Source organism: Cygnus olor, chromosome 2, assembly GCF_009769625.2.
Source record: "Cygnus olor isolate bCygOlo1 chromosome 2, bCygOlo1.pri.v2, whole genome shotgun sequence".
NCBI lineage: Eukaryota > Metazoa > Chordata > Aves > Anseriformes > Anatidae > Cygnus > Cygnus olor.
In genome coordinates this window covers 10,697,390-10,716,940 of record NC_049170.1, presented here as the reverse complement: position 1 = coordinate 10,716,940, position 19,551 = coordinate 10,697,390, and the positions used below count along the sequence as shown (strand labels likewise).

The following is a 19,551-nucleotide window of genomic DNA, read 5'->3' as shown; positions in this document are numbered from 1 at the left end:
TGCTGTGATTGTTTGCATTCCTGTCTGTCCTACTATAGTGAATGCAACGTCTAAGTAAGACGCTTTTGCTGCAATGTCCCACTGAGTAAGAGAAAGGGAAAAAATCTCTGATTTGGGGTAGCTCAGATTAGTTAATGACATAGGATTTGACATGTCACTATTTTAACAGAAAGTGACTATATTGAGCTTCTGAGGACAAAAAAGAACATTGAGGATGAGGCATTGAAATACGTATCTCGAAGACAGTGTTAATTTTTTTTCACTGTACTTTACAAGTCACTTGATTGAGGACTTCTACATAGGCAAACAAATCTTAACTATGTAGTTAAGAGGAAAAAAAATTCAACTTAGTTGAAACAAAAATTACCTGTAGGTGAATGTTAAGCTGGCTGACTATTTACGTCCGAACAATTTTTCAAATACATTGACCAGAGTCTGGGCTGTATTGGATGCAACAAATCATACCTGGCAACTGGAATGGTGCATTTTGATTGAGCATCCCTTCTAGAGTGAAAAGAAATAAAATATTTGTCTTTTTTTTTTTGGCTACTTGGAAAAGTCTATCAAATTCTTCAAAATAACTTTTTCAAGCTGAAATGGTATAGCTGCCAATTAACTACTATTTATGCAGATATCTGAAAGTAACTGTGGTATTTTACTCAGGGGGTTTGATGCTGTTTTAACTGTCATCGCTGCATTCTAAATTCAAGTGATATCTTGTGCAAGAAAGCTATTACATGCGATTAAGGGCTGGATACAGCCCATAGACTGCTGAAAATATCTATTAATCATATGGGGCTGGGATTCAGGCCTAAAACAACACAATCAGCAGTAAAAGCTGTAAAAAAATCAATTGCCAATTAGTACAAATAATGACGTTTGCTATTGCAGACTGAAATGTAGGTTCATCCTGCTGAATTTGGGCACCTCATTCGAGAGGTGCAAGCCTTTTTCTGCCATCTGTCTTCAGTCAGTGGGAAGGAGTGAGCTGAATTTTTTGCATGAGGTCCCTTTTCTCTGTATGATAAGAATCTCTGTATAATAAGAATGTAGAGTAATGAGGTCAAAACTCCATTGCTGCTTTTTACCTGCCTAAAATTAACAAAGAATGCTGTGGGCCACAGCTGCTGGATTTTAATTAATGTATAAAGTAAATATTCTACAATAGAACTTAAAAAAAAAAAAAAAAAAAAAAAAGATTAGTATGGTACAGCAGCCTCTATTGTAAATCTGCTGAGAGTTTAGGAGATAAGAGTGGCTGGGCTGCAGATACTACTTCCTGCATGTGCACGAACATAACCTCCATCAAGAAAAGTCCAGATTAAGGAATGTTCTGCTTAGGGGCAATCCAATTAAGTGCCATAGTTATTTTGTCACTGTTGTGTGCACAATTCCCTGAAGCTAGATTTTAGGGAACTGATGGGCTCCGTGGCTGATTCTTGTCAGTTCAGACTGTTGCCTTCAACTGATATAAACTTATTCCCACTCATGAAACTGATATTCACTTTGGTTTTAGGCATAAGACATTTGGTTTCCATTCAGAACTGGAATTTGCTTAACCGAAATTTAGACATAAGTCAGTATTCATTTGAGGTTTTCTTTATGATCAATACAGGCATCTGCAGAGGACTCAGTCTGCCCCTGGGGGAAGTGTTTCAAGGTGCCTGGTGTGTATCTCCAGAGGTCCTTCTTTTCTCTGTTAATGATAAAGCAGGCGTAGGTTGACTAGATTACTGTTGGACATGTAAAAGATGGAAATCTTAAATTAGCGCAGAATAAATCATCCTAATGATCTCCAATATTTGAATCTTTAAAATTGGAAACCTTTGAAATTGCTGTGAAGCCGTACGTAGGAGAAAAGTTGCTGAGAGGTAAAAGGAGTCTTCCTGGTGTGGAGCTGCAACCAGGATCTAGTGGGCATGATCTGATTACCCCATTGGAGCTGTACAATGTGCAAACATCCAAGGTGGGACCACAGATAGAGATCAAAATGCAGAAATGGAGAGCTTAAGTGTCAGTTAGAAGTGACTCATTCCTTAAAAATCCCATTGTGTGCTTCATGTTATGATTCAATTGCAGGCGGCGTGCTTACAAAGTGACTTACTGCTGCTGTCACCAAGTAAAGCAGTAGTAGTTTATGTTGAGCGTTTTTACTGCCACATTGCAAAGTAGAATATAGACTGTTTATAGTGGTAGAGTTTAGGATAAAGAATATTCAAGAGATCCCCAAATGCTTGGGTTATCTGCAGCATTGATGATAATCAGCAATATGAGGGAAGAGGTAACCGCCCTGTGCTGTGTTCAGATAAGGAAAAATGTATCCAACTTTTTTTTTCCTCCACTCTGTTGCTCCCTCTCCCTCCTGTCTGAACACCCAACAATTCCAGCAGTCTAAAGCTGGAACATCCCCTCTCTGTGTCCAAGACAGTGCTAAAATGTAGTCACTCCTGTGCTTGCTACCCAGGGTTTGTTTGGAGGGCGGGGTCTGCCTTTAGACCAGGGCTGGTTACCTGGTGTTTACCCACAGCTGTAAGCACTTGCTGTGCAGGAGCCATGGCTGTGTGTACAGAAACAACTTTCTGTGGTTTACGTCACTGCTCATGCTTGATTGGGCTTGGTACCTGGAAGTAAACCAGTGTTGTTCTTGAAAATCTTGGCTATATACTCAAGAGGGCAGTTATTTCACAGTTTAAAGTTCCACTGAAGGGCTGGTTCTGTAACTGCTTCAGTAAATCTACAACATATTCTCTCCAAAAATCGACGTCTCCCTCTAAATACATGCAAATAAAATAAGCATCGCGAATTTATATTAAAACTAGAGAAATGAAAATGACGTATCCTTCAAGAAATATATTGCTAAATGTTAAACTTCCTGAACAAGGAGGAGGCAGATTCTTTAGTTTTTGGTTTTTGTATTTCTTTTGTTTTTTAGTATTGCTTTAAAAATAGCCAGGCTTAGAAAGAACACTTGTATTATTATTTTATTTTTTTTAGAGTTTTGTGATTACTTTCTTCCCCTGTTTTTATGATGGAGGAATTCATAACAGAGACTGAGGAATGTTTTGTCAGAGCATGTTGCAAGACAACTGTTTTGAAAGATGGCATCGCTGCTGGTTTGCAGCCATGAGAGAGAGCATCTGTGTCCACGGGAAGCCGGAATCTCAGGGGATGTTATCTGGAACCAGGGCCCACAGGAATTTAGTAGGGTGAAGCATTGCCAGCTGACGACTGGGCTTTTTACTTTATTTAGTCATTCGTATTTTTGTGTTTTCTACCGATAGCTTAAAAGATGTCGTCCTCTTGAAATCTACTTGTGAATTAAAAACAAAAAAAAAATCAGATGTTGATTTTTAAACTTCAGATTTCCTACCCATAGCAATATTTTGTTCTCCTTGGTTTTGTTGACTTGTAAAGACTCGCAGGGAAGGTCAAGTGACTGGAGAACTGCTGCTGTGTACACAAGTCAAAGGATCAACAGGACGTTCAAATATCTAGGAGGGTTTTAACTGTAATATTGCAACACGCAGCAGTGTCTTGGAGAAAAGGTACTGCGTGCCCATTGGTATCCATGGTCTAGAAGAGCTTGGTCAGCCTTTCGGTAAGTGACAGACTGAAAGCAAGCTTTGCCCTCCTGCTTACTGTGTGTGGTCTAGAACAGCATCTCTTAGAAGGCTTAAATCCTGTTTATTTCAAGTTTAACTTTTTCGATGAAAATTGAGTTCATCGGTGTCAAAGTTAACAAATTTAAGTCTCAGTGCTGGCTTTCAGTCTGGTTTTGTCTATTTTTAATTTATTATTTGTCATAGACACAGTCTCCACGCTCCATGGCCAAGCTGCCTGTGCCTTGTTCCCACCTGCAGAAGGATTCTTCCTGCAGTAGTTTTTGCAGTGTGCAATTTGTGGAATTCCTAGAATTTGTACAAGTTTGGCGGCTTACTTCATTTGGGCCAAGATTTTACCTATTTTCCTAATGCCACAATAATGAAATTTAGTTGCATTTAGATCTGAAAACCCTACTGCTTCTGACCTTCCCACAATATCTTTCTGTTGGAGGCTGTGTGACTGACTATGGGTCTTGTGGCAGATTTGCAACTTGGTGGGTGTAAATGTGCAGATGCCACATGAACCAGTTCAATGCACAAAACCCAGTGTGCTGCTTTCCAACAGTGGATGTGTTTCAGTGGTTTCTCTTCCTTCTGCAGGTCTGACTTAAGCGTGCTCGCTGTACTTGCTATAAAATACCTTCTTGACTAGGAAGTGTTAAGCTCAGTCATGGGACAGTTCGGCCAGGTGAAGGGCTATTAAAACAGACCCAGGATTTGGATGAAGACAGGAATTGTGAGCTGTAGGCACAGACTGAAAACATGCTCATAAAACCTCCTCGGTATATAATGAAAATAACTTTTTCTACTTCAAAACCAAAGGATATTCCTGCAGAAGTTCGGTGGGGTTTTTTAACTGTGTTGAACATTGTCTTCTGTCATTTGATGACATTTTTTTGTTGTTTTTTCCCGTCCAAAGCATCTTTTGTTGACAACACCTAGAGCCAAAACAGTAAGTCTGGTGTACAAGGACAACAGTTGATTTATTTGGGTGGCAGGCTGGGTTTTGGTTCCACCGTGCAGCTCACACATATGAAGTCACACACCTGAGCTTAGAAATTGGTCTGGCTGAGCATGCTTCAGTCTTTCCTTAGCAACCCGAGCTACTCAAACCACACCAAGGCTGTTGTTCCTCCTCTGTGCTGAGCAATGGCAGCAAACTCCGTGGTGTTGGGGTGGGGTTTATAACAGAAATAGCACAATGATGCCTGCGATTGCACTGAGTTGGAATTCAATGGTCAGAGCGTCTTCCAGTTGCGTATTTCATTGGTTTCCTGTTTTCAGCATGGTCCTGCCACGAAGGTTACTCAGCCTCTGCAGAATCTGGGTATATTCAGGGAGGGATAACGTCACACTGCTGCTTTTGTGCTTTGCCCTTGAACATCACTTGTGGTTGCTGGGTGAGCTGGGCCTTTGATCTCACCTAGCGCAGGAGTCCTTATGTTAAGTGGTGCCAGGGAAGTGTGGGATGTGTTTTGGGTATCTTTTTCTAAGAAATAACAGCGTGTTGTGTGTTGTGCTGAAATACAGCCTGCTGGGGGGTGGGACGGGGACACAACACAAAATAGGGAGAACTGATGTTAGAAATCGTTAGTGCATCCGCTTTTAGGTAATCTGATATGAAAACTGATGAGCTTTCTATAAGAACCAGTACAGAAATATGCAAATAACACTTCCTGTCTGTGTCTGTGACTTTCTAAAGAAATTTGCTTGGACTTCCGAATGTTTTAGAACCTGTTCGGGCAAGCTTTTTGCACTTTCTGGATCAAATGGTAGTGTTACCAGTGAGCGTGTTGTGACTGATTTGTGGAGTGGGTGGTGGACTTAAAGCGATGAAGAAAAGAAATGAATGCAGACAGCAAAGAGCCCGCTGGGTTTCAGAGGGCTCTGGTGGGTGGCTGATGAAGTGCTTGAACCCAAGAACAAGAAAGATACATGTGGAAGCTGGCAATGCCATGCCTGGTGCCGTCAAGTTATCTCAGGTTTTCCTCCCCACCAATTTTTATTGCTATGTTAACTGAGACCCAAATAATGTGTTCACGTTGTTATAATGTTCTGCTTTCTGTCACTTCCTTAGCATAGCTTCAGAGTTTCAGAGAGAGTTTGTCACTGCGTATTTGCAGTTTCAACAAAGCTGCCACACATCATCTGTCCGTAAGCCTTACACTTTATGGATTTTATGTAGTAAATTTGTAGTGGTGCAGGTGGAAATGATACAGGGGGATTTCAAAATGTCCATTATACTTTGAATGACTTTTATGTTAAAAAATGCTTTAATACAAAGAATAAACTGGCTAGATGTACTGGATGAAGTTTAGGATGTTGCACACTTTTGCTTCTCTTATGAGTCAGTCAAAACATGAGTGTGCATATATACTTTTTTCAGTTTAAAAACTGAATAATGAGCATATTTTACAGACTTGTTTGACTTCTCAGGATGCAGGTTAACCCAGCTTGAATTTGCATGCTCTGATAGTCTGTTTTAGCCTGAATACTACACAAAAATGGAAGTTCTCCCTTTAGCTCGTTTGTTTTTCTGCAAACACAGGTTTGCAGTTTGCTCATCCCCAAACCAGTAAAGTTGAAGTGGTCGATATTTGTCTGAGTTCACTTAGATTTGTGCCGAATGTGTTGTGAATTATAGGTTTGGTTTTTTTAAAGGTTTCATGCCAAGATGTGCACATTGAGTCAAGAAGATAATTGTACTCTTCAGTAATTAGCTGCTGGTAAGCCAGTTAAATAACAGGAAAGGAAATTGAATTTCCCTGCTAAGGAGGGCACTGAGTCTTGCAGAAGATGGTCAGTAGTTCTTGAACACTTTTATCTTTTCTGAAGATTGATGTCCATATTAATCTGCACAGAAGGGCTCCGTGGTCTCATTAGAGATCAGCTGTATAATTTACCAAGTGTTAACGGGGTAAGTTCTCCCTTGTGAAGGAACCTTAAGTGTAATGAGTCAGAGCTCCTGCCTGCAGGGGTTAGTTAGGAAAGTGGGTGGTGTGTCAGAGAAGTAAGACAAAATTTTCACTGTTTTAGTCTAGTAAGAGTGGTTGGCAATTTGGTGCAGAGCCCAGCGCTTCTTTTCGTAGCTATAGGCAATTCAAAGGATATTAAGTTGTGCTGCCACACTGGTTGTATAAGTCAGTTTGAAAGCTAATATTTAGCAATCCAGAGAGGAAATTTTTTCTTCTGTTGATCATCAAGGCAGCAAAACGCTCTGGTATGCAGCAGGATCCTTGGGAACATGTCTGGATTCCCAAGGGAATTGAAAAGGCATTTGTCATGTAGGCTTAGAAGTACAAAAGATGTTTCTGAAATGTGACAAATTGAAAAGAAGGTGTTAATACCTTTATAAAACTCACAAAGCCTGAAAGCTAAAATTTCAAGGTAATTAAACTTGCTAGGGAAAGGAAGAAGAGGAGTGAAATGACATCTGAGTTTAACAGGATAAAGTAGGCAACGTGTCAAGACGTAGTACTGTGCAGCGCTTCAGGTAGCGAAATTCAGCGAGAGCCCTTACAGCTGCTGTTCATGCTACACCTTTCACAGCCTCACCATTTAAAACCTGGGTTTCTGCTGCCAGTAGAGATTGCAAAGCTTGTGGGAATCCAGAGACATGCTAACGGGGGCTGTCGTGAAATGCCCTGCCCTGTAACTACTGCTTACACCAGATGTCTGTAACCTGGTGTGACAACAAGGCTTGGAGTGTAAATCCAGTTCTTGGTTGTTTTGTTTGTGTGCAGTGTCGTGCTGTTCAGTTCTTTATTTAACTCTGCTTGTCCTGGACTGTCATTGGACATTGGCATTTAAAATATAACTTAGTGCAGTGAATGCTCCATGCAGGTGAGATGGGCAAAGGGCACTGTGCTTCTGACCACCTAAGTAGTGAAGGTCACAGCACTGCTGTAAACGTGGCTAGGAAGTGATCAAAATGGCAAACCCAAGAGCTGGTGTTGCCTCCCGTTATTAAGAAGTGCTCGACATCACTTCTGTTCCAACTGGCAGTTTCCAGGAACGGTACGTCTTTTGTTTCAACCACTAGATGATGGATGCCTTGAACTGTTTTTGTTATGAATTTTCCACTCCCCCTAAACTTGGGGATTGATTCCAGAGTCCTTGTTCTTGATGGCTTCTGGCTAACGGGTGTGAACTGAGCCCATGTAATGGGAGGGTTGGCTCTTGGCAGGTCTGCAGGCAGCGGCCAGGTGTCAGGGGGGTGAACACAGGGGGCTGTTAGGTCTCTGTGCATACTGCACCTAACCAGGCTTCTAGTCCATGATTTGCTACTGTATCCAGTGATTTCCTAAGTGCTTTTAAATTGAAATCCCTTTACATGAAGTATAGTGGAATTTTTATTATTATATTAGATTTTTAAAATGAAAATAAAAAGCCTAGCCATCTAACTATGAGAAGCATAACTTAATTTTCCCAGTCTGTTTTTATGCTGATGGTTTTGTTGGTTTGGCTGGTTTTTGGCCTTCCTGGCCCAGTCCAAATGGATCACTGCAAACTTAGGATCCTTTTCCAGCTGAAAGTAGAACAGAAATTTGGATACAGCGATAGTGAAAAACGTTGTGAGGTCCTCTTAAACTACAGTGGGAATGAAGCAGTTAGTCGACTTCATCTCGATATTGAAGCCTGAGTTCTGGTAAGTGGTACTATGTGCTGGCACTTGAAGATGCTTCTGAAATGAGGCTGCACTAGATCAGTCAGTGCTGGAGGACTGACGGCTTAAAGCTTTCTATTTATAAAGAGGTGCACTGCAACTGGGGATGGAACGGGCGGAGGGAAGCTGCGTGGTTCCTCTGGCAGCAGCAGTCTGCCCTGTAGGTAGGGTGGATTTTGCACGCAGATATGACAGAAACCCAGGCCAGTATATTTCCAGATGTTTGAAAGGAAATTGTGTAACCAAGAGCGGCACAGCAAGGATATAGTATTTGGTTTGTGTGTTCTGGAAGCTACTGATGTTGAGTTTTCAGGCTGAACGGCGTTCCTCCACTTGGGCTTGCAAAGGCTGAGTGTCAGGCTAGAAGTAGGATTTCCCAGTTTCCTTGCTAGCAGACTACTGTTCTGTCATTTTTCCAGAGCAGCTGCTTAGAATGCTTATCCCGGAGGATTTTATTATGGCAAGCTGCTGCTGAATAGGAGGGCTCTGGGTAACTTTGTCTTGCAGCACGCTCGCTCCGTCTCTCTTTGTACTCGAACGCAAAAATAGCAGCACTTAAGCAAATTTTATTTAGTTTTCGTGCTGGTGAGTCAAATTGATGGAAAGTAATGTAGTTCTCAACAAGCCTCGCTGCCAGTATGAGTGAAGCGTATGTAATAGATGCTGAAGTGAGAGGTATGCGTGGTGAAAATTGAACTTGGGCTTTGTGCTGCCTCAGCATCCTTCAGTTCTGAATTGCAAGACCGGCTTCTGGGCGACCATATCAGTCGTATCAGGGCACCGGAGCTTTTCTTTGCAAACACCAGCATCATTTTGAGTTTTCAAAGACAGCGTTTGTCATTGCAGCTAGGTGGAATATCCAGATAGCAAAGAACTGCAGGATTGTCAGCTTTCTAAATGTAATTCCCAGTGCCCTCTGCAATGAGAGGGGATGGGCTGGGGAAACAGGACGGCTTTCTCAATTAGTCTGATGTTCGTAATTGGTATTTTTTTTTAATATTGAAACAAACTGGAATCCTTGTATTACTTAAGTGAGAAAATGGTGGACATTTATAATCACTGAGGAAAAACGAATATAGATTCTTCATGCATTTAAAAACATTAAATATTTTCAATTTAATTTAATATTTTAATTCTAGTACAGCAGAAGGTTTGGGTGTGTGACCCCTCTCTATAGTTTGGGCCTTAGTGAAATTCAGCAGTTTGTGTTTAGGCAGCAGTGACTCTCCTAACTGTGCTGCAGCCTCTTGCAGCATTTTAGGAAGACTTGTTTTATGCTAGCATAGCCTGACTTCACGAAAAAACAGCCTATACACTGCTAATCATTTTCCTTGTCTTCCAGGTATAATACACAGAAATACATGTCAGGAAGTTTCCGTTAGGAGCTATCAGGATATTTATCCCATCTCTGTGAGCTACTGTTCATTTCAATTTTAAACGGGTCAACATATTGGACAATTTTAAATGGGTCAACATTAGGACTTTCTTTAGACATTAAGAAGAAGAGGAGAGGAGCAGAGGTGACAGAAGGCTGCAATGCAATACAACTTTCTTACACCGTTTAAGGAGTTTCAGTTCCAATACTTGAGGGATATCACTTGTTATAGTAGCTTTCCTGTGTTACTATTTAAATCCAAAGGTGTTGAAAATCTGTTTCAGCCTTTCTACTAGAGCCAACCTTTTTTTGTGTGTAATTGCCACATTGTTGAAAGAATTACTTCTTCACCTTGGTGCTCCCTCTGACTGGAGGCAGACAGCCTGTGGGACAGGGAAGAACACGGCAGACGTCGCGCTGGAAAGCTTGTGCTGAGCAGAGCTCTGTAGCTTGTCGTGGCAGCTCCTAGGACTTGCTGAACCGATAGCAGCAGCTCACGTGGGATGACGATGTTTGTGCCGGTAGGACGTCGTAGGAACATTTGACGTGATACCAAGTATGTGTGTCTAATACCGCTCTCATCTCATAGGTGCAGAGCTGACTCAAAGGGCATGTAATTCTTTTTTTTAAAGGTTTATTTTGTTTTCCGACGTGTTGTCCAAGCATTTCAATGGCTCACATTCCAGTTTATAAATAAATACGATCCTTAACCTTGCTTGGCATTGTGACTGCTTCTTCCATTTAGATAAGTTTCCATTTTTCTAATATTTCCACTTTGCTTTCAGGTTTTATAGCGCTCAGAGAGCTGTAGCAATTGATCCTAGGGCCCTTCCCCCACTCCTTTAGATTTTCAGATGTTTGAGTTTTGGTTACAGGCAATTACTGCCAAAACCTGTGCTGCTTATTTTAGGTAGGTTTTAGTTCTAGGACATGGTTAGTCTTGCTGATTTACATAGGCCTTTGTAATTACAGGTTTGAGGAGTACCCTGTGGCTGTAATAGTGTATATGACAAAACTGATTTCCCATATTCAGCCTGCTTCTGGATCTCCCAGATGTTTCTGTTAAAAGCCTTTCCATATGCAACACACGCCCAACAATTCTCAGTAAAGTTGTTTCAAGGGTCCTTGCCTAATTCCCGTACTGACAGCTTACAGCATTTATAATGCTGAATATGAATTTTGCTGTGCAAAGGCTAGTAATTTTGATATATTTAAGACTGCAAACACAGAATCCATGCCAAAGTATGCTAAACAGAAACAAACTGTGATTGCCAGAAAGTAATGGAAACAGCAGTTGTTTGTTAATTTAGTCAGCAAGTGCCTGTGGTTAATTGCAGTGCTTTGAAGAACCCTAATTATTAACTATTTCAACTTCTTTCAGGAATACTGAATCCAGCAGTTCTGCAACAGTGGATGTTTAGTGTGTTTTTTTGCCTTGTATTTCAGAAGATAAGGGAGCTGCAGCATTTCTGGGGTTGAAAAAGTTAGGAAAATTGCCAGAATGACAGTGGAGGTGAATTACTGGAAAGAGAAGATGGAGGTGGACAGCGTAACAGGAGACAGACTCGGCTGCTCTGCTTTCCCTTCCAGCTCACCCTCATTTTACTTTAAAATGACTCATTTTACTTAAAATTGCTTTACTTCTCATTGGAGAAGAGTGGATGTCCGCAGCCTGGGTTTGAGGAGCAGCATTTCCACGTTGTGTGGAGCAGCAGAAGACTCGGAGCATATTCCTCTGTGCAAAGGAAGATTCCTCTGCTGCTGCTCCTCGTTTCTTGAGACAGGGAATTGCTGGCTGGAATATGCTGTGTGTTAGGCCACAGCTCTGTTCAGCTCTCTCTCGCCTAAAATGTTTTTAGGCCTGCCTGCCTTGCTGAGTGAGACACATTAAAAAGGTGCTAAATTGAACTTGAATACTGCTGTATTATACTTCTAATTCTCTCGATGCTGGGATTCCTTTGCTTGAATCTTTTACCAAATTTCTCCAGTCAATTTGACTTAAAAGTGCAATGACTTTAGACAAATTAATCTGGCAGTTATAATTCAAAGGTTCACGTAATTTTAGTGTTTTTTCCATGCCATTTAGCTTTAGGCTAAGTTTAAATAACTGCTTCTGGTGTGCTTTCGGAAGGTGATTTAAAGCAGCTAGGTTGCACTTTTGTTCTGAGGATCCTGTAGTATGCTCTCCCTCCACTGATGATGCATGAAGAAGAATATGGAGACTAGTCAGGATACCTTTTAGGTTTTGATGTTTAATCTGGACAGATGTGCTTTTGATACAGAAGGATTTTTTTTTTCAGTTTAGCATTCCAAAGTAAGCAGAAGGTATCTAATTTGAGAGACATTTGTGAAATAACTGGAAAGCTGTAGTACGTAGAATACGTAGTTATAACTGTATCAAGGTTCTTGGTTATATCGTGTGACCAGATAATAAAACTGGAAGTGACTAGTCAAGTGTCTTTCGGATCTTCAGCTGGATGGAGCAACAAGTAATTAAGTGCAATACAAATGGAAGGAACCAGATATAAACTAAGTCATGTGGCCTCAGACAGGCATCTTTTAAACATAGCTAATACAACATGTTATTTTTACTGGAGTCTAAATTTTTGCCTGTAATCCTTGAGGGGAAATAGAAGAAAAAAAAAAAGCTACATTGTAGGGTAGTTTTTTTTTTTAAACCAGTTTTGAATTGCTTTTATTGCTCTCTTTTCTACATTGCCGTAATATGCTGTTCATGAAAAAATGATTGGTTTGTAGCAAGAAAGTTTTTTCATTTAATTTTATGGAATGTTCTCATCAATAGCAGAAGTTTCCTACTTTTAATGTAGGTACCTTTTGCGTTGTGTCAGTCACCCTAAGGACCTCTGTACCATACTGTATTTATACTCACAATCACTAAATACAAGTTAAATATAAGGGTTGGCTGATAGACAGCTTGGAGAATGGCAATGGCTGACTACCTAGCCAATGATTTTAAAAAAGAAAATGTTTTAGAGTGAGAGGACCAGTGGATAACAACTACTACTGTGTATATACATAACATTTATTTTATAGTTGATTATTGATACCTGTGACTTATGCTGAGAGCAGTTCACGATTCTTTCCAGAAGAATGCTGGAACCTAATGGTGTCTGACTTTCTTGTCAATGCTTGCCTTTAGTGACATTTATGTGGATATGTAGATATTACGTAGGTACTCTCTTGCACAGTACTAAGAATTAAATCTAAGGCATCAATATTATTCTTTGCGCTTTACAACTCACAGTTTGTTATCCTTTAACATGTGCAACTGCAGGTGTAAACTGGGTTTATATAGTCCTAACCTAAGCAGTAGGAGCACAATGGGTGTGACACGCTAAAGGACAAGTAAATATTAATATGTCAAAAAATAAGAGTTGAGCCTTGTTAAGGTGTAAAAAAGCCTGTATTGTAGATAAAGAAAATTCCAAAATAATAAATTTGTGTATGTGGCCTCTTGGTTCTTTCCAAGCCTGTTATTTTGTGTAATTCAGGACAGAAAGCAAAGGGTGCTTGGTGAGTGCAAGAGGGAGATGCTGCTGCCTCTGTCAGTGCATTCAGGTGCATTGAGTGTCAGCTGTGTGCCTAGCATCCTTTGTGTGGCCTATGCTTTAACGAATTTATACCTTAAATCTGGGCAGCAAATCAGAATGAATTACATGTGGTGGTCCAACATCATGCTTCAGAGATGAGTAATTACTGCGAATTAGCACATTTTCTGTCTGCAGATTCAGCAGGCAAACGTTTTAGGAAAAAGACCAAAATGTTGCTTATTAGCATTAGGTCTGGCATAGTGTTGGTTCTTTTCCTTCCTTTGACTTTTTGGCCACTGGAAGCAACTTGAGAATCCTGGGAGATAAAAATTGGGCATAAGCTTCATTCAGCTGTAATTTCATGTACATATGGTAACCGAGTCGTTGAAAATGTGAAAATGTAAAGTACTTTTCTAAGAAAGCAAAAAACACCCTCTAAATACAGACTTCTGACATCCTACTCACCATAATTTTCTAGGAAATTAATTCTAAATAAAAACTATGATAATATGGGTCTGAAACCACTCAATTTTTAATAATTATTTTTTGTCATCACTAAGTGATAGAATTTCTCATAAAAATAAATCCTGCTGAGGATTGTTGCAGTCAGAAGCAGATGCTGTTGATCATTCTTGTGCCACTTGTAGCGGGTTTGGTAGATCTGTGATACGCTTGTAAAAAGTTGTTTAGAAAAATAACTGACAATATTGATTCAGGGTCTAGTCCTCCAGCAGAGCTAAAACGCGTGTGGTTAGTAGAAATTAAGGAGTGCTGTGAAGATAACTTGAGCATACTCAAGAATATGGTGATGCTCGTCATTAATGCAAGAATTCAATAAAAATCTAACTCAAATTATTAGGGGAGCTTGCTTTCAAATTCTGGTTGTTTAAAATACAGTTTAAGAAGTGTATATCTAATTCACTGTTCTCATTTGAGATGTATATATAATAAAAATAACCAGTAGGCATTGCTGTTAAAACCAGTAGTACAGTCTGTTATGCTATGAAGAGATTAAGACTTTGCAGATCAGTTGAGACATTGCTTCACAAAAGTTGGTAGATGTAGGTCACAGTTTTTTCATGTGTTCAGAGGCTTTTTGTGCTTCAGAAGTGTGATCTGCATCCTGTCGTCGAAGCTGTTCACAGCTTTAAAAAAAAAAAAAAGCATAGGTCTGCTTCAGCTGAACTACTTCAATTTTACCTGTCTTTTGTATGTGGAGTATGTAAGGCTACTAACCATGCTTTCGTTCTGTGTCTGGAAAGCTGCAGCTATTTTTCCAGCTTTTAATTGTCATTTTCCTGTTGTATCGGGTACTTTCATCCACTATATATATCATCATTCTCTTGTCTCTCGCTGACTTCTGCAGTTGCTTAAAAAATAAGTTATTGAAAATGTGTTTTGAAGGGCTATTGATGGAACTTAAATCCATATACCTGAGCTTCAGCTTCATTGAATAACTATTTCTAGCCATAATTTATTGATATTGCAAAAGATCTGGAACAAATGAAAGAACTGCAGTCAAAATTCTTGCAGTCATGTATGTCATGTTAGAAACCCTTGAAACATGAGAGGTAAATTTTGTTGACATCTTGCACTAGCTGTGTCAGCTATGCTTATTTTTTTTAATTTGTAGTGTTAAAGCAATTCCAGATGTCACTATTAAATACATTCTTGGACTTGCACTTATGTAGTTCAGAAATGAGTTCATATTTTATTTCATTGAATTCTAATATTTTTGTCAAGAATGCTCAGTACGTAACGTGTTGTTTGCTTGTATATACTGCTCATATGGAGATCACTAGGCTTTTCTGTATTATAAATGACTGGACATGATTAACTAAAACATGTTTTATATTTGTATTAATTTTTCATTTGTCTTTCTTTTTTTTTTAGGTCCATTTTCCAGATACAGAGAGAGCAGAATGGCTCAACAAGGTAAGGGTAGTAATTAGCACTACTTAAAACAACAACAACAACAAAAAAAAACATAGTGGAGGAGATGGGAGGATTTGAGTTTAAAAAAAAAAAAAAACCACATGGAAGAATCGAAGAACAGGATGTTTTTACCTTTTTACACTCTTTGTGCATTTGAAGTTTCTCGTTGGTGATCCAGTCAGCCACAAGAAAGAATCATGATAGATTACGTCTATTTTCATGACGTTGAGATTACGTATGATTTTTGGACAATGACTTTAGATGACATTAAAATAATGACAGCTATAATTGCGTGGAAGTCATACCAGCTGTAAACACAGTTTTTTATATTCTCTTTGTCTGGGATGCTTTCCAGTTACTGTAGGATCCTGACCTACAATCTAAAAATAAACCAATTTTGCAGTTTTGATTTGTAACTGTAATAATAGAAGGTACAGATCTATGTACCTTGGGTATTTTAAAATATTTTTCATTCAAAGAGCAAAGAAGAACAAGTAAATTAGAAAATAGCAAATAATGCAAATAGACTTAACCCTCATCACCCTTCTCTCTACTGTTCAGCATGTGCAGACTGCATAATTGAGATGAGAAGTCCAGAAAGCTTTCTTGTCTGTTAAGTGTATGTAAATGTATGTAAAAAGTTACCACTTCTTATGTCTGTAATGAATTGTCTAGAGATCTGGTATGTTCAAAACTTTATACATTTCTTAACATATACCTTTAAAATTATTTTTGATTGTGTTGGAAGTTGTATTCAATGTAGTTTTTTTTTTTTTTTTTTTTTTTCCTTAGACTGTAAAACAGATGTGGCCTTTTATCTGCCAATTTATTGAGAAGCTCTTCCGGGAGACCATAGAACCAGCAGTAAGAGGAGCAAACAACCACCTCAGCACTTTTAGTTTTACAAAGATTGATATTGGTCATCAGGTCAGTTTCTGCTGAAGTTTTTTAAGAGGTTCTACTTAATGTACCATTTTCATGTATCTTGTTTAAATCTACAAAAAAACACTTCTCAAGGACACTGGGTGGTAAGCCTGATTCTGGTTTCTGTTGTAAAGTTAAAATAAAAATGTGTTAGGATTTTTTTTAACACTGTTCAGGCTTTGGGGTTCTTTTCCTTGCTGTCTCTCCTGTAGAAATCTGCTGGAGGACAGGGGGGAAGACTCAAAGTAATTCCTAGTCATGTGGAGTACATAACAACGTGATTTTAATACTGTTCATGTAATGCTTTACATTAAGTGAGCAGGAAACACTATCCTTTTCTTATCAGATGATCCAAGTGCAGTTACCTTGTCTTTTAACAAATTCGCTTTTCAGCATGTGATGTATGGAGTCCAGTCACAAGGCTGCTGGCTCAGCTTTTCCCAGGGCTGCATAGAACAATTTCAGCGAACAGATAGGTGTGTTCACCTGCTGTTTGTTCCCATGAAAGAAAGGGTCATGGTATATAACTCTCACATGCCTGCAGAAGAGCCTGTTTGACCAGTCCAAGCTAAGAATAAGTTAACGTTATTTGCAATAGGTTGGGTACTACTTATTCTTACTTGCGTGGACCAAACTTTTACTTTTTGAGATTATTTAAAAAAAAAAAAAAAAAAGGTGCACAAAGTACTTTACATGATATTTTTTTTGTGGAGATTATGGACTATTTTCCATCCATTCTGACCAGATTCCCTTAAGGAGCAGTTGTTTTAGTTGCACAGGGAGGTGACAAATTGCTTTGTCTGAGAGTGTCAGATGTGCTCCAGTATAGAGAAATCAGATGTGTATTGACTGGGGGGAAGGGAAGGAGCATAGAAACTTGATATTAAATCTTTGGTAAATCTTGAAATCTAGCAGTCTAAACCCAGTCTAATTGCCAGAAGGGTTGTGAGTGAGTGGATGCTTTTGATTGTTTTGAGCTGAACTAATAGAGTTGCTTCTTTAATAATGCTTAATGCCTTTTAATAATGCTTGTAGTAAATGTCTAACTTGTTTACCTTTGGACATGAATATTTGTATATTCACCTTTATTTCTAATTTAAGAGTTTGATATGATGTATACAGCAGAAGCGTCCAACTTTGATTTGCTTCATTGTTTCAGCCACTGAGGATAAATGGTGTAAAAGTGTACACTGAAAATGTGGACAAAAGGCAGATCATTTTGGATCTTCAAATCAGGTAGTCTTTATTTTCATATTACAGCTGTGTCCATGCTTTAGAATATGTGCCTTGTTTGATTGGACAGTTATGCTGGGGTGAGAGGAAAATAATTGCTTTGGTGCACAAATATAGTTACCTCTAATTGATTGCATATGAATGGAGGAAGGAACTGCATGCTGTAAATAGAATTAATCTGAGGGAAGTAGTGTATCAACTCAGTGTGTGACTGCATCACTAAACTAACATTGTTTAATTAAAAACAAAACAAAAAAAACTTTCCAGAGCTAAAGCATGATCTTTTTTTTTTTTTAATGCATTAAAACTTTGCCATCGGGTTTAGTCTAATCTAAAATTTCAGTTATAAGATGTTTAGGTATTTTTGTCTTTTCTCAGTTACCTAGATTCTTTATAAACACACTATCGGATAAACAGAATGATAGCTGCTGAAGTAACTTGTGCTCATACCACCAACTGAAGTAAATCTATGTATTATATAATGCTCAGCAGCTTCAGGTTTCTTTGCCCTTTCCTCGTGACCCCTTTTATATAGGTTTATAAATAGATCTAGCCAATGCTTGCCAAAGTCTTTCTCAACACTGTATCTGCAGTTACAGAGTTTTTTCAAAGCATGCTCAGTGAATCCAGTAGCATTTGTGTATTTAGTAGTCATAGAAAAATCGTACAGTGACTGCTTTTGCCTTTTTGTAGCACGTGGAAAGGCCAGGTGTGTCAGTCACTGATGATCCATCCAACAGCAGCCTTCTACATTTCTTGCTGCTTCCCTGGCAGTAACCAGCAGGATAATTGGGCCTCTCAGCCCATTTTCCAAAGTCAGTTCTGAACTTTGAACTTGGTTATTCTTAATTTTGAAATATTTATCTAAATCCCAACTATGTTGAAGATTGTAGGCTTCTTTGTCTAAGATGGGCCTCAGAGTGTTAAGATCTAAAGTGGCTGCTGCATACTTTCCTGGGTTTTAGAGCTGGGAGGCTGACGACCTCTGCAAGCAGGGGCCAATGTCTTTATTGAGTTGAATCACTTTGTATCCGTAGATAGCTCTCTTCTTTCTACATCAGAGCTAGGTGGTGTTGGACAAAATACAAGCAGGATTTTTTCTAGAGAGTCTTTCACTGATGGATGCTGTTAGTACTGAAAGAGAAAATCTCTTCAGTTTCCTCTTTGTTAAATATTTGTAAAAATGAAATTTCAGGATCACATTTGCAAAGGAGCACTTTGCTTTTTTCTTACTAACGTTCAAAATGTGTCAAAGCTCATGCTAAGATTTAAAAGTCTAGTTTCTGGTGACAAGGATGTGTAAAGGGAAAAATCTTAACTACTTGAACAAAGATAAATTCTGAATAAATTGTTAATAAAATAGAATAAATAGAAATTTTACATTTGCTTACCTACATGAATGTAGTAAATGCTTGGGGGAAGATAAAGGTTCCAAATCAATAAAAAATAAGATAAACTCTGTCAAATTAAATGTAAACAGTAGTAGAGAAGGCCAAAAACAATTGAGAGATTGAGGAAATTCTTATTAATAGCATACAGGTGAGTTTTGTCACCTTCCTGTAGCACAAAAACTAGAGGTACCGAAAGAAAGTTTTAGGCTGCAGATTTAAAAACACAATTATTATTTTTTTCAATGACATTCTTGAATGGAGAAGTTTGCTACCGTTGCATTGGCAGAAGACAAAAGTAAAAATGGGTTCAGTAGACTTTCTAAAAATAATGAAGATAGTCCAAAACACAGAATCACAGATCACTGTAGTCTGGGAAACAGTCTTAGTGCTATTCTTAGTTGTTAGATTTTGTTGGTTTTTTTCCTCTGACTACATTGACCACATAAAGTATGCTTTGCTTCTGGTCTGATTGAGTACAGCTGTTCGTGTATTCATACAATACTGTCCTCATTAAATAGTAATCTATCTCTGTGATCTGTGCAGGGGTCACAAATATTTCTCAGATATTGTGATCTGAATGTACAGAATTGGCTTACTGAGTGAGTCTTCAAGTTGTATGCTATGTTACAGTGGAATATTCTGTACTACGTTGACCGTTGATGGACCCAGCCAAGTATCTTAGCAGATAAAGTCATATTTAACTTTATTACAGGGTTGAAAGTTGTTGACTTTGTATCCTCAACTGCAATTTATTATTCTTTTACTTCAATTAGTAGCCATGTTATTGTGGATTTTTCAAATGAACATATTAATACCCAGTCTTCATTATACAAATAACTTGAGTTGACCTTTCTGCTCTCTCTGTGTTATTATA

General features: G+C 38.8%; 1 protein-coding gene and 1 long non-coding RNA gene across 5 annotated transcripts in view; both read left to right on the top strand.

Annotated features, from left to right (window-relative positions):
- The window catches only part of ESYT2 (extended synaptotagmin 2), an 86,755-nt gene that overhangs the window by 15,179 nt on the left and 52,025 nt on the right, over nucleotides 1-19,551 (top strand). For 3 of the 4 annotated variants that reach the window (XM_040546231.1, XM_040546230.1, XM_040546233.1), the window contains exons 2-4: nucleotides 15,088-15,129; nucleotides 15,922-16,056; nucleotides 17,213-17,289. In XM_040546231.1, the coding sequence (XP_040402165.1) occupies nucleotides 15,088-15,129; nucleotides 15,922-16,056; nucleotides 17,213-17,289 (254 nt within the window). Of the gene's footprint in view, nucleotides 1-3,574; nucleotides 3,599-15,087; nucleotides 15,130-15,921; nucleotides 16,057-17,212; nucleotides 17,290-19,551 lie in introns of those variants that run through there. The other variant, XM_040546232.1, reaches the window with a different exon arrangement.
- On the top strand, nucleotides 6,377-10,355 carry LOC121064565. The gene is made up of 2 exons (XR_005816552.1): nucleotides 6,377-7,619; nucleotides 9,611-10,355. It is a non-coding gene; the product is annotated as an uncharacterized LOC121064565 (long non-coding RNA).